This window comes from Chamaea fasciata, unplaced genomic scaffold (assembly GCF_029207755.1).
Source record: "Chamaea fasciata isolate MVZ Bird 193981 ecotype frontalis unplaced genomic scaffold, bChaFas1.0.hap1 SCAF_10, whole genome shotgun sequence".
Classification (NCBI taxonomy): Eukaryota; Metazoa; Chordata; class Aves; order Passeriformes; family Sylviidae; genus Chamaea; species Chamaea fasciata.
The window spans coordinates 11632831-11646740 of NW_027094095.1; the positions used below are offsets into that span (position 1 = coordinate 11632831).

At 36.5% G+C, this 13910-nt stretch overlaps 1 protein-coding gene across 1 annotated transcript; it reads left to right on the plus strand.

Annotated features, from left to right (window-relative positions):
* The first annotated feature begins 52 nt into the window (after positions 1-52).
* AKNAD1 (AKNA domain containing 1) lies at positions 53-11364 on the plus strand. Its single transcript, XM_066193105.1, has 15 exons — positions 53-116; positions 612-1783; positions 2482-2541; positions 2866-2995; positions 3098-3249; positions 3354-3413; positions 3898-4031; positions 4374-4500; positions 5168-5331; positions 6636-6721; positions 7949-8071; positions 8149-8259; positions 9083-9164; positions 9969-10110; positions 10717-11364. The coding sequence occupies exons 2-15, from the start codon at positions 689-691 to the stop codon at positions 10834-10836; spliced, it is 2586 nt and encodes an 861-aa protein (XP_066049202.1). The 5' UTR covers positions 53-116; positions 612-688; the 3' UTR covers positions 10837-11364.
* The last annotated feature ends 2546 nt before the right edge of the window (positions 11365-13910 follow it).

Here is a 13910-nt window from a genome sequence, read left to right on the forward strand (position 1 = left end):
GCACCGCCCGGCACCGGCCCCCGAACGGGAACGGCCCGGCCGCGCCGCTGCACCGGCGCCCGTAACAAAGCGGGGCTGCGAGTTCGGCTCTGCCGCCTCGAGCGACTGCAGATAAGGTGAAACAACGCGGTTTATGATGCCGAGCCGCTGATTAATTGCGTTTTGTCTGATGCACGGGGACGAGAAGTAAATCGGAAAAAAGTTTGTGATCTTTCTCTAGAGCATAAGCTAAAGAAACGCTTTAGAGTGATGAGGGAAAGCGGGGAGGAAAGGGGTCGGGGGATTTGTTTGGGTTTTTTTCACCCTGAGGTTGAAGTCTAGTACCACTCGTGGCTTTGTTACCAAGTTTTTTTTGTCTTTATCACTACAGCGGGATTAATGAGCAAGGACAGGTAGCTGGCAGCAGCTGCTGTTCCCGATGCTTTTGTCATTTGTGTCTGATTTCTTCCAGCAGTTAATGCAGACTAGTGCAAATAGGGAAGCACCCATGTCGGTACGATTGTTCTAAAAAAGCTACATTAGGGATATAATTAAATATTAATTATATAGATAACCAGGTATTATTGTCGTGTATATTTGAGTATAAAATAACTATTAATCATACATTCCAGATTTTGATCCATGCAATAATAAAAGCTCTGTCCATAACTGGCAAAGCAATGGCATTGATATTCTACAGAAACTGGATATGGAGACTACAGAAAAGTGCAAACTGTCAGACTGGATGAAAGCCCAAATGAATAATTCATTTTCAGATGCATTACGCTGTAGCACAGATGCAACTGAAGAGGAAGAAGATTATTTAGTTTATGATGGAGATGTAGGAATAAGCTATAAATACAACAATAATTCAGATCATCTGAATGCCTGTAGTTGTACAAAAGATATTTCTGATATTTTAAACTTAGCCTGTTCTGAAGATAACAAAAACATAAAAGCAGCAGCCAATTATGAAACTCCTCTACAGCCTGAAGAATTCTCCAGTCATCACAGAGGCACCAGAGGAACAACTGGAGTTCCAAGTGAAATGCCTGGAAGTGAAGCTTCCTTTAAGAATGAATTACCTGTTGGTAGTTCCAGTAAACCAGAGAGCAAAGAACATGTAACTACCTCCAAGATGTCCCATGTCCTCCTGCGTCACTTTTCTAGGGGAGAATTACTGAGCACATGCACATGCCACTTAATTGAACATGAGACAATACCAGAGGTGTCCTTTACTGAGAGTATCGATGACACGGGGAGCAAACCTGAGCCTTCAGAACACATCAGAGGCCCTTTAGTGCATGAACAATGGGCAAGCGGCTCTGAGGAATATCCCTTAGAACAGCATGAAGAAGTAGAGGCTTGTGACAAAAATGGGAACTCATTAAATGAAAACAGATCTGGTTCAAAGAAACCTATTTTTTCTTCTGGTCAGTGTGGGTGCAGACAAGAATATTCACAATTGATTGATGAGACTGGAGATACACACACCTTTCAAAACATGAAAGATGAGAGGGCCTCGTTTAAGAGAACAGTTTCACCTTGTGAACTCAAATACAGCCAAGGGCAAGCTCATTATTGCCTTCCTGACTTCCCTGAAGCTGCTTCAGGAGTTAAAGTACTAAAAAAACCTGACAATATTACCTCAGTTCCTTCAACTGAGAGAGCAAAACCCTTTCCTATTTTGCTAAGTAAATCAGTAACTGTGAGCAACATTTTGGAAAATAAAGATTACTTCAATTCTGCTGAAGTAGAGAATCAAGAAGAAAGGACTATTTCAGAACTGCTGCAACAGCTACAGGTAATTAGGATGCTTGAAGAAATTTTTCATACTGGGTTAGAGGGGTTTATTGTAAGATGAAGTTCTGTATCCCATAAAACAGAACATGACTAGCTCTCTAGGCACTCTGTAGGTATCAGTGAGTACCTCACTTGACTCAAAAACTGCTTTCATAAATAAAGTTCTGTGGGACTGACTTCATACAGAACTGTCATTACCAATTATTTAAAGGCGGAGTATTATTTATTACTCCAGTACATAACACTGGAGCATTGTTTGTGATAATAAAGCATCCTATCAAACCATTAGGATATCCACTATAAATAGTTATTTCTAGTGTTGTATTTAGATGTTTAAATTCACAAAGAATACTTCAAATACATTTTTAAGAACAATGTTCTATTTTTATACCATGCCCATGTTAAGACATCTTTGCCTTTTTTCACATCTAACACGCTTCAGCTACTGAGACTGGTATTTATTGACAAGTCAATTCTTTCTAAAGGATTTTTTCAACAACATTTCTCTTACTGTAGTGAATTTATTTTAAAGGTTGTTAGTAATTAGATAACCACTGCTCAATTTCATGCCCTGAAATGGAGCTCACTCACTGAGCTTTACAGATTCTTAACTCCATTCCTAGATTTACATCTTAGTAAACTGCTTGAGACACAACAAGTTTTAATAGTTTTCCCTATTATTTCCTGGCTGCAAATGAGATGCTGACACAACATGCTGACATCCAGAATCATATTGACCATCTGAGATTTAATCCCAAGGTAAATCTCTCAAAATACATTTCTTTTTTGAAGTCATTCTTCTTTACCTCTAGGACTATGACTATCCCCTAAAACTGTTTTTTCACCTTCATATTGTATTTCCCACTTATTCAAATCCTCTATTTTTCACAACACAGAGCAGAAGTATTTTAAGTATTTATACAATGAGACGCTTTGCACATCTAACTATCAACTCAGAAAATTAAATGGTACTGTTATAACCAACATTTCATCAATGCTTTGCATTTTGAGTTAAAGTTTTTTTGTCCAGGTCTATTAGTGTTCTATGCATTCTATCTCTAATGAAGGTTCTCATTTCAACAGATACTTCCTCAGTCAGACTTTTCAAATGCCAGCATTGCCATTTCCTCAGGACACACTGGGACACCACCTGATGTCATCACATTACATGCTCCTGTCCCTGTACAACCTACACATGGTTTGCTTAAAGCGAGTAAATAAAATTACAGTAACTATGCAAATTATTATTTAATGTGACTTGATTACACCTTTGGGCCAAAATTGCAATTGATCAATCTTACCTCGTACTCCATAGGACTGCAGCCTGAAACAGCAGCATCAGCACTACCAGCAGCTGGGACAGTAGAAGCACAGTGTCTAAATCCTTCAGACTCACTGCCAGAACTAACACTAGGAGAAAAGATGTCCCAAATACTAAAAGATCAGACAGAGCAACTCAATAAGAAAGTAAGAGCTCTGTTTCAATATATACTTGGCACTGATGCTCAAATTCCACACTCACTTGGCAAATTTGTTTAAATATAATACAAGTCTAATATTTTGTCTTGAAGGTGGAAGACTTCTCTAAGCACATGATCCAGGAAACACTCTTTTTACAAGACAAGTATCTGGTAAATGATTTATATATTTTGAGCTATCTGAAATGCACGTGAAATGGCTGTAGAGTTACAATTTTCTGGAAAGATGCTTGATGTTTACCTCAAATGGATGTTTACTCTTCTCAATTCAGACTAAAGGTATGAGATTAGGGAAGCAAAAGTGAAGGGGTTCAGTAGATGGACGAATTCTTTAAACTTTTAAAGATTCTGACTTAAAACTATTAATAAAAAGGCCTGAAGTTGCCATGTAAGTTAGGCATTTTGACATGCAGAGCATCAGTTCAGAAACAGTTGTTATTATTTTACTTGGACATAATAGAGCAGCACAGAGTATGGTAAATATACAATATTGAGTCCTGTTTCAATTCAGAGAACTACCAGAATTCTTACCAACAGCACTGCAAATAATATCTGGCTTACATAGCAAGACACAGTGATAGCTACTTATGCTAAGTTATTGTGACATTTTGTATTGAATTATTTCTTATTGGTGAAGGCATTAAATCAACTGAAAAGATACCTTGATGCTTTGGAAAGAAATTATTTAAAAGCTAGAGAAGAGCACCACAGCTTACAGCTGCAGAACTACAAGGACAAGCCTATCGACCTTGGAGAGTTTGATCCTGAGAGGTTAGAAGAGAAATGCTAAGTAGTACATCAGTATATTTTCTTTGACTGTCTTACAGCTTTTACTTCATTTATCCATTAGAGATTTCCTGAAGTGAAAAAATTATCTTAATTTGGTAAACTAAAAGTTGTTTGGCCAAAATTCACCTTGGGCTTTATATATCCTACTTGTAATTGGGATGTCTATTTGATTAATTCAAATACTTAAAAGGGACTCTGTCAACTCCAGAAATTCTATTTTTTCCTAGGGGAAATGTACTGTGATGTCCACTATGGATATGATGGTAAGAAATGAAAGATCACTCTAGAGAGTTTTAAGTAACTGTGGGTTGTGATTGGATTTAGAAGGGTGGAAGGAGGAATATTCAGACTTGGCATGATGCTTGAAGACATTGGAGAACAAATTGATGGCAGCAAAGGCAGCCTGTCATCGTTACTGACTTCCTGTGAATCTGCCCAGTCTCTCTGTGAGGTAACTGACTTTCATTAAAGTCTACAACTGTTCTGTTTGATTGATGCAAGTGTTGAGAACCTAAGTGCAGTTGTGTGATTGTGTGCTCTCCTCTAGTAAGAGCATAATGCTTTTAGATAGCATGTTACTTCAAGAGAAAATATTTTTAATGAAATACTAACTTCATAATATGTAATTAACTGTAATAGAAACCTAAGTATAAAAACACAGCTACACTGAATGTTCTTAGTTCCAGTGTCAAGAGCATTTATTTCACAGTAAGAAAATATAAGTAGCTAATTTAACTTATGCAAAACTGTTTTGGGGAATTAATCACTATCATTTCATGGGAGGAAAAATTACTTTGTCCAAGATTACTTTGTCCAAGATTTTAGGCTGCAGAATTACTGGAAGGCCAAACAGTACTGTGCAGGAGAAAACTGAGTTTACTCCTAAGAGCAGTAATATTTTCTCCCAGATCATAAATACACATACACTCTCCCCACCCAAAAAATCCTATTGCCTTCCACAAAAGTCTCAACAAATGCTTTCATAATCAGTGTTTTAGGTAACTTGGGCTTCAGAGAAAAATGGTAAGAGAACCTGAGGACACGCTGTTTGGTAGGAGTCATTCCCTGCAATGCAAGGCCCACTTACACCTGTGTCTATGCTTTGTTACTTCGCACAGAGCTCTGCAGCTTCAAGCACTGCTGACCTTCCACAAAGAAGAGGTACTGAAACTCAATTTTTTCATAAAAACCATGAGGAAGAAAGAAGTCAGAGAACTGATGTAATCCCACCAACAAATCAACTTTCTTTAGAAGGCAAAAAGTGCAATCTTTGTCTTCACATGTAAGTGAAAACTTGGAAACAGCTGTTGGAGTCTTTATAAAACCATACATAAAATTAATTGCTGAATAAGAAAATTAGGATGACTGAAATCTCTGAAAAGCAACATGAATATTTCCAGAATAAAAATTCTACAGAATTCTCTAACTAGATATCCAAGAATTCCTCTAGCCTGGTCTTCCTACCTTTCTCAGTCTGAAAGTATTTCCTGAAGCCAAAACACCACCATCACTTTCACCGAGGAGTTAAATCATATTTCTGTATAGAATTCATGACGGCCAAACAAATTCAGGATGTGAATAACTAGTCAGAGTACAGTGCCAGTAAAAGATAAATTGCCAGTATTTGTGTGGTATTTTTAATTAAACAAGAAAAGGGAAGGATGCAGATCCTTACATAATTAATGATCAAAACCTTGTGAAAACTCTAAATACCATCTCCACCCTCCTGGGAAGCATTTTACAGGTGTTAAACACCTCAGCGAGATTAGAAAAATAAAATAAATGGTCTCCCCTTAACCAATCTAAGGTTAAAAAAAGAGAACTGAACTAAGTTCTGGTAGAGAAGCAGAGCTTCTGGGAAAAGGATGCATGCAGCAAAGAACACAGTCACATTAAACTAATTCTGTCAGACTATTTTACAGGGTAGGTGTTAATAGCTGTCTAGTAAAACTCACCTAGCTTCCACTTTTTTCTCTGTCATTGAAAGAATATTAGGTTCAAACATCTGATCATTCTGTTCATGGATGGGCAGAAAATTTTCCAAATAAACTTGGTGCTCCTGTACACCCAAAGCTAAAAATACAAATCAAATAACTCAAACAAGGAACCTTGTTCTTTTTCTCTCAGAAGGTACATCTCAAATATTCCTCTAATTATCTAAAGGCATTAAATTAAAACCTGAATAACAGCTCAAAGTTAGTAAGAAATCAAATCATATTTAACATATGGTGTATCAAAACACTATCAGTGGTAACGGATGTAGGTAAGATTTCATACTACTTTACTAGTCCAATATAGGATTATCAAGATGTCTCTACTTTTAAGCATTTTTAACAGCTATGGGAAGTCGGGCTGTTTCTGTCAGAATGTGTCCCTTAACTAAAGGGTTCATTATTTTTCAACTGGTTAATTATTAAACTTCCCCTTACCACGTTTTCAAATAACTGATACAAGTTAAGTTCTTTCTGTGAATAAATCTGATTTCTTCTTAATTAAGAAGCAATTAATAATTCATACAAGATGTTTATAAGTCTCATCATAGAAATATTAAGATACAGTTAAAATATTCTGTTTTCATGCTCAAAGAAATAGAAACATCCAGGAAGGAAATACTGAAACATCTCCACTCTTCGTGCAGAGAAAACCAACTGATTTATCAGATACCAACCTGAGTAAGTCACGAGGGCATACAAAGGTCAGAACTGTGCTTATACCTGCTAGGAAATCCTGTGAAAAAATACATTCCTTTTATGTCTCAACATGAAAATTGTAGTTTTAACAGATGTTACTGCTCAGCAGAGCACAAAACACTAAGAATAAAAAGGAAACTAAAAAGAACACCAGCTCAAATTCACTGTGGAACTCTCAGTGACAGACAGAAAGGCAACAGACAGGTTGAAATGCAATTTTCAGTTACAAATGAATGCAAGATTTTTAACTTGGTCAAACATTGAAATAGTTTGCTCTAGGGAGGCTGTGGTGTCTCCATTCTCAGAGATATTCAGAATTTAAATGGACAGGGTTCTAAACAACTTCATTTAAGTTGGGCCTGCTTTGAGAGGGGACAGAATCAGATGACCTCCAGAAGTCCTGTCCTGAATTACTCTAAACCTAATTCAGCTTTCTAGATAAGTTTCCAAATATGGCCACTGCTAACATTTTCAAGAGCATGACAGTAATGTGCACACAACGCTTTGATTTTGCTTTTTCTTGTGATGTGCATTTAATTCATGTTCTAGAAGGTGATTCCAAGTTTGACAACTTAGACACTTTGTATCAGTACTTCCACTTTCAGCTTTTGGATTCAACTTCATTATTCTGCTTAAAAACAATTCTACCTTTCCACTGCAGAAGATTCTGAAGCTTTTAGTAACCAGCAACTAAAGGAGAATAGCATGAGCTGTCCTACATTCAGTTTTAAGTCTGAATATACAGGTTTTCTTACCTTTTGTCTATCGGTTGTCCTTGACTTTCTTGTGATATCCTTTTAATTTAATACACTGGGATTACTGTTTGTACTGGTTGGTGCAGTAGTTAAAGCAGTGCCATACTAGAGCTGCTCAAATTCTCATCCCATTCCTATTATGCTGCACTGTTTCCATAACACTATGGACAGGGAGATGGAGAACTTCATTAAAAAAAAAAAAAAACCAAACAATTCTTGGTCTGAAAATAAGCACCACCAGAAAAATACATTCAAAGCTTGCAGACAGCTGAAAGCTAATCTTGAATTCAGTCCCCATTCTCCTGGGGGTGAACACTACTTCCTCAAATTGCAGTAGCATTAATGGCAGCAAAAGGCTCTGAAATTATAGTGCTGGAAGTCAAATAATTACCTGAGTACATTAGCCAAAGCTCCTCATATTTCAGACCCTTTTAACTTATTTTTTGAATTTTAGGCCGCGATTCAGAAGACTTCTCAGGCTGTGATTCTTATAATGATTCACAAAGCAAGGACCTTGTCAGCTGCGAGACTCTAAGTTACAAATCATTAAATACGAGATTATGTGGAGAGAGAAAAGGTACAGTGATTGTAAAAACATGAACAAGGAAACACTGCTTATAGTTTTGTTTTTCTAAACCATGTCTCTGTTTCCAGGACTTAGATGCAGGTGCCCCAGGGGAAGCAGAGATCAAGTAAAACTCAGGAATTACAAAGAATCTGTTCAGTCTTGTACCCTATGTAGAAAAAGAAGCTGTGGTTCATCCTGTAAGTACGATGTGTTACCAACAAACACAGGCTAGCTTTTAAGGGACAGAAAGCCACACTGCACAGACCAGGCCACATTTAATTTAGTATAAGCAGTCATTAGCACTGTAAATCCAACTTTTACACACCTGGTCGAGTTTAATCCCCATGCATGACAGATTTAACTTACCCTGGTTCTTTATGAGAGAAATCCCTTTCATATTAAATTTACAGCAGGAGTATCTCATTTTGCAGAGCCACATGAAAGGATATGAAAATTAGGCATTACTGTGCCAACTCTTACAGTGCCAGCCATTACCTAACGTAGTATAAACAAGTACTAAAGAAAATTCCAGCTCTACCCTCACCTTGTATGACATACAGCAAAGTCAAGGAGAGCCTAATTAAAAAAAAAATAAATGTTGATCATCTGAACATGTACTTTTTAAAGTCACTTAGACTCTCTCTAGCATAAGAAAAAATTGCTTAAAGAAAAATTTCATCAAGTATAAATTAGCCATTTGTCTCTAGCAATCCCGTGAAACTACAAATCAAAGTGGTATTCATGTAATTATTAGGATTACGACACTGATTATTCTACACTTCCCCACTGCAGTCTTTCACTGTATGAAATTGAATGTAAATCTGCATTCCATTTGCCAACTAAACTCAAGAGCAAACATAAAAAGGTTAATCTGTCCTCATTTACAAAAAACTTTAAACATATTCAAGTTTTATTCAGCAGCGATAGTCACTTGATCTTTAATTTATGCTGAAGATAAAAAAAGTTAAAATACACAGAAAATTACCTTTTTTTTTTTAAACATTGCCTCAACAACTCCAGCTTATTCACAGAAGAGAATCTCCAATCAAAAGTCTCAAAAAACCAAACAGCCAGGTGAAGTTGTAACCAGGCTTTGTGAAAGGTAAGCAATAACTGTGTAGTACAACAGCAAACCCCATGGTTGAAGATTCAGCATGGAAAAGCACAGCAGGTATCATAAGCAGGAAGAATGTTTTATCTTTCGCACTGCATGTTGTATATTAGAATTTCACTCTTTAGTGAAATTAAAATACTTACTCTAAGAACATGTGTAAACAATTCTTAGATTAGTTCTTCACTCCTAATTTAATGAAGAGTAAAAATGCAAATTCTTTAGCTGACACATTTAGTAATGAAAAAAAAATCACTTTAAGAGGATGTTCACATTCAAAGATTCAAAAGCAGGCCCGTATCAGGATGCAGCTGTTTGCTACCAACTCTCTCTATAAGTAACAATCCTACTTTTAATGGTTGTTAACATTAAATTACACTGTGAGACAGAAATAAAATGGATTCCTAACAGTAGCACAGACTAGACTGAAATGCAAACAAGTTTTGTCACAGTATTTTTGACAGCTTTGCTCAACAGCAGTAATTGCCTGGAAGTGCAGCAGCTGCATTTGAGAATCAATGGCACAGAACACTGTGAGAGAAAGTTACAGCAGCAGCACAGTGCTGCTATTAGGAGAAATTTCCTTACTCTGCATCCTAGAACATTTCCTGTCTCATTGCAATGCAGATAGAGCACAAGTAATGATGGGCTGTGTTTTACAATTCAATAGAAAATTCTACTCACCGTTAAATTGACTTGCAACCATGTGCTATCAAGGTGTATGTATGTGATTCATAGTTTAGAAGTTCTTTTTCTTACTTAAATTGTATTTTATTCTCTATATCTTATCTTTAGGAAATCCTTTGAGGGTGCCCAAACCTGCTATTCAAGAACATACGATAAAATTATCCTTTCACATCAATACATACCCAGCAAGAAATCTGCCCAAAGAAAATCTGCAATCAGCATCAGAAACGCCAATGATCCCTATGCAAATGTAAGGCTTTTGAATGAAAATTAAAAGCCACACAACTTTCTTCAAAGGATTACCTCCCTACATCATGGCACTGTAGAACATCCCATTCTTAGCAAGCTGATTACTACAACCTAAGCACGTGTAGTCTGTTTGAGGGTAAGACAAGAGGGAGTTCAAACTCCAAGCATTTTTACTCATATGTTAGTGTATTACTTCATACAGGTGTGTACAGGCTTGTTGTGCAACTCAGTCCCTGTATAAATGGTGAAACAGATCAAAAAATAGCACTGGATCTTATCTCTAGAATTGTGTTTCATATTCTGAAAGAAAACCTAGCTAGGCAAACCACTATCAAGGTTTTCTAACCTCAGTACCAAAAACATGCACCACACTGGAGGTGATACGTTAGAAAGGTGTGAATGTCCCTCAGTTCAGACGAATACGCAGTAAAAGTGTGGAATAATTAACAGATACTTCCAACTTGAATCCTACAGCAGTCTATCACGACTCAATTTTTACTTCTTAACACGTATTCAGAGTGAAAACCTTAAACATCTCCTTTTTCCAGTACCTATGTATACATTTGCCTTCACTATTAACAAGGCTACATTTTATTATTTCCAGCAGATTTTAAGTTCTACTCTGGATCATGCCATAGAGACAGCAAACAGTTTGAAGAAAGCTACAGAGCGAATGGTACAAGCAGTTTCAGAAGATCTAGCTAAAGTTAAAAGAAAAGAGTTTTGATTACCCAGTTCAAATACTGTATTGTTCTCCTGGTTCATACTGAAGTGTTAGCATCTCTGCAAAAATAAAATCATGAACATAAACATGAAAAAGTCAGCTAGCCAGCTTTGTCAGCTGTTCTGTACCTGTTGGTACTAAACCAAACCAGAGTATACAGGTATTCCATGTTTACACTCAGCCTTAAAACTGTAAACCAAATTATTAATTCCACTCAAAGTCTTTAGTAGGTTGGCTACTCCCCATTACTGTGTACAGAAACATTCTCTAAGTATTCACTTAAGACAGCTTAATAAAAATTGGCTTAAACAAGCAAAATTAACTTTCTGACTTGGATTTCCCCGACTCCCAAGGGTAAGAATAAACCTCAGTCATTACTACATATCATTTCTTCCCACACTTCAACAGCAGCTGCTTAATCACACCAAGAGAAAACAGCCTCTGTACCTCAGACATCCAGAAGCAATCATCATGTTAACATACCAAGTCATAGTCAACATTTGGAATTATTTTGGCTTTAGAGTGCCCTACATTGAGAGTTGTTTGTTTTTAAGAAACGTCTTTGTATGTTGCAATGACTGAATTACACCTTTTGTTGTTTACTTATTTATAACAATTAAATATGGTTTCCTTCATTGTGAGGTCCCTAATTTGTCAGAGATACCTGGTTTTGAGATTTTAGCTACCGGTAAGTATGTTGGAAAATTTTTAAATACTGTAGAAATTCAGTGAGCCAAGAAAAGTCATCAATTATTTGCCTCCTAACATCCATCTAACTGCAGTGATTAAAGGCAAGCAGTTAACAGCTTTTTCAGGGATGCTGCTCACTGAAGCCTAAGTACATAAGGAGTGATGAAAACCAAATCAGAAATGCCAATGCATTCCTTAAAAAGGACAGTCATTTTCAGGCAAACCTGAGCAATTTCATCAGCTGTGGATACAGAAATGATCCAGACTTTTCATACAAGCAGTGATTGCTAAACTCACTGCCATGTGCCACTTACTCACTAGCCTGAGTCAAAGGCTTTTTTCAGGCTTCTTCCACCCTTCACAGCTAACAATACCATTCAACTCTTTTTATCCTTAGCCTCTTACTGTACATCCTTGTAACTTCATTTGCCTCTGCTTATTTTCCCTGGATTCGCTTTATTTAGTTTCGTATTTGGAACATCCCCAGTATTTGCAAATGAACTTAATAAATGAAGTAACTGCTGCAGCTTCCTAGATGCAATAATAATAAAAAAAAGATTCACCTCTTCCACAGAATCTCTCCACACCACAAGAACAGTTTGTTCTAAAACTTTAATCCTGGATCCCTGCACCTGCTGTCCTATGCTTGACAGCAACTGCCTAAGAAAAATCAGACTGAATAAGACAATCACAAAGTGACATTTCCTCAGAACATTCTCTGGCAAATTGAAAGCCCAGAATCCTTCCAAATCAGCATTTATACTTACTGGCCCTATAAATCCTTGTCTTACACTGAGGATTTTTTCTCCCTTATAACAATTTTGAGCATGTCATTATTGCATGACATCTCAGTACTAAAGGTCCTTTTGTTCTGATTTGACAGCTACAGATTTCATGTGTTACTTCACACACTGAACAGGAAGATAACCCTTCAGTCTGAACACTAGACAGATTTTTGAGGCTTCCACCACACACTCCACCATCATCTTTTCTCCCCTTGATCAAGGATCCTAGTCTAGCCATTCTCGACATGAAGATTGCTCCATAGCTTTCATTTTCCTTAGTAATTTCCTTAGTAATTTTGTCCAGATTTCCAGATTCAACTTTAAAAATCAATTGCTGGGCCCACATATAGCATTAGGTAAGTATTTTAATATGCTTAATATGAAAATACGAGCTTTCAAAATTATAATATACCTTGTACATGTACTCTGAAATACTAAGGTTTTGTTTATTTTGACAGAACCCTTTCCCATTCTTGATAATACGATTCTTGATCTAGAAAAAAATGTAGCAGAGAAGATCCTTGGGGAAAAAAACCCAGATATCTTGAATAGAACTTCTACTTACCTGCTTCATAAGCTGTTTTGAGCTACATATTGGTGCCAGATTTCCTATCATAAAGCATAGGTAATACCTTTACTGTACCTTTACTGTACCTTTACTGTACCTTTACTGTACCTTTACAGTAACAGTTGGCTTTGCTTTGCGTGATGGAAAAAGTGGATAAGGGGTACCAAAAACCAGATTAAGACTTTTGAGTTATCAGCTGGTGACAGAAATTAGGCCTGACACAGAGACATGGAAAAAGACTTAACTCCTGAATATACAGAACTAATCCAGAATTGTGAGCTGGTATTTCTTCAACTCTATGCAATTAAAATAATATCAACACAGTGGATTTAAGATACTATTGAAATCAATTATTTCAGTCCTTAAGTGTAATACTGATATCAGCTATTTTCTTCTGTACTTAACTACTTTCCAGCTTTAGGAATAGGAAAAAAAATGCACCTACATATAGCTGTTACACCAAACTTGTAAAGTTTTTTTTTTTCTTGCTAAAGGTGTAAGAAATATATATCATTTTTATGTCATTTTCAGTACCAATTTCAAAGTGTGCATCTTTGGTAAGAAAACATTGAACACAGCATTTCTTAGATAAGTACTTTTACTCTGGATTTTTACTGTGATAGAGTTATAAACTAGAATTCACAAAAACACACAGATATTTCTGCTGCATTTTGTTAAGGTTGTGATGTACACAGTATTTGATGAACCAGTTGACTTAAGAGTGTTGCTTCTGTAGTCTTATTGAAAGAAAAGTCAGTGTAAATTTAATTCCAAACTCATGTAGCCACTTATTCTCATCACACCCCATGTCCTGCAACATTTTAGAATCCTGTCCCTCCCCTTTTGTTCCTCCCTGATGTAGGGGGAGAACTTGACCTTTTTCCACCTTCTAATTTGAATGAACTCATCTAACAAGGATGTTCTCTGAAAGTACTAGTTAACCTCAGAGCAAAAATAAAGGGAAAAAGCCCAAAATCACAAAACAAAGAAAAAAAAATACTCATCATTGAAAACACTGTAAACAAAAGGCCATG

Bases quoted from the DNA above. Each gene is read 5' to 3' on its own strand.
- AKNAD1 (XM_066193105.1), top strand. From the start codon at position 689: ATGGAGACTACAGAAAAGTGCAAACTGTCAGACTGGATGAAAGCCCAA. The intron at 4,032-4,373 runs GTTAGAAGAGAA...GATTGGATTTAG, and splicing joins GGAGAGTTTGATCCTGAGAG to AAGGGTGGAAGGAGGAATAT. The intron at 6,722-7,948 runs GTAAGTCACGAG...TTTGAATTTTAG, and splicing joins TTTATCAGATACCAACCTGA to GCCGCGATTCAGAAGACTTC.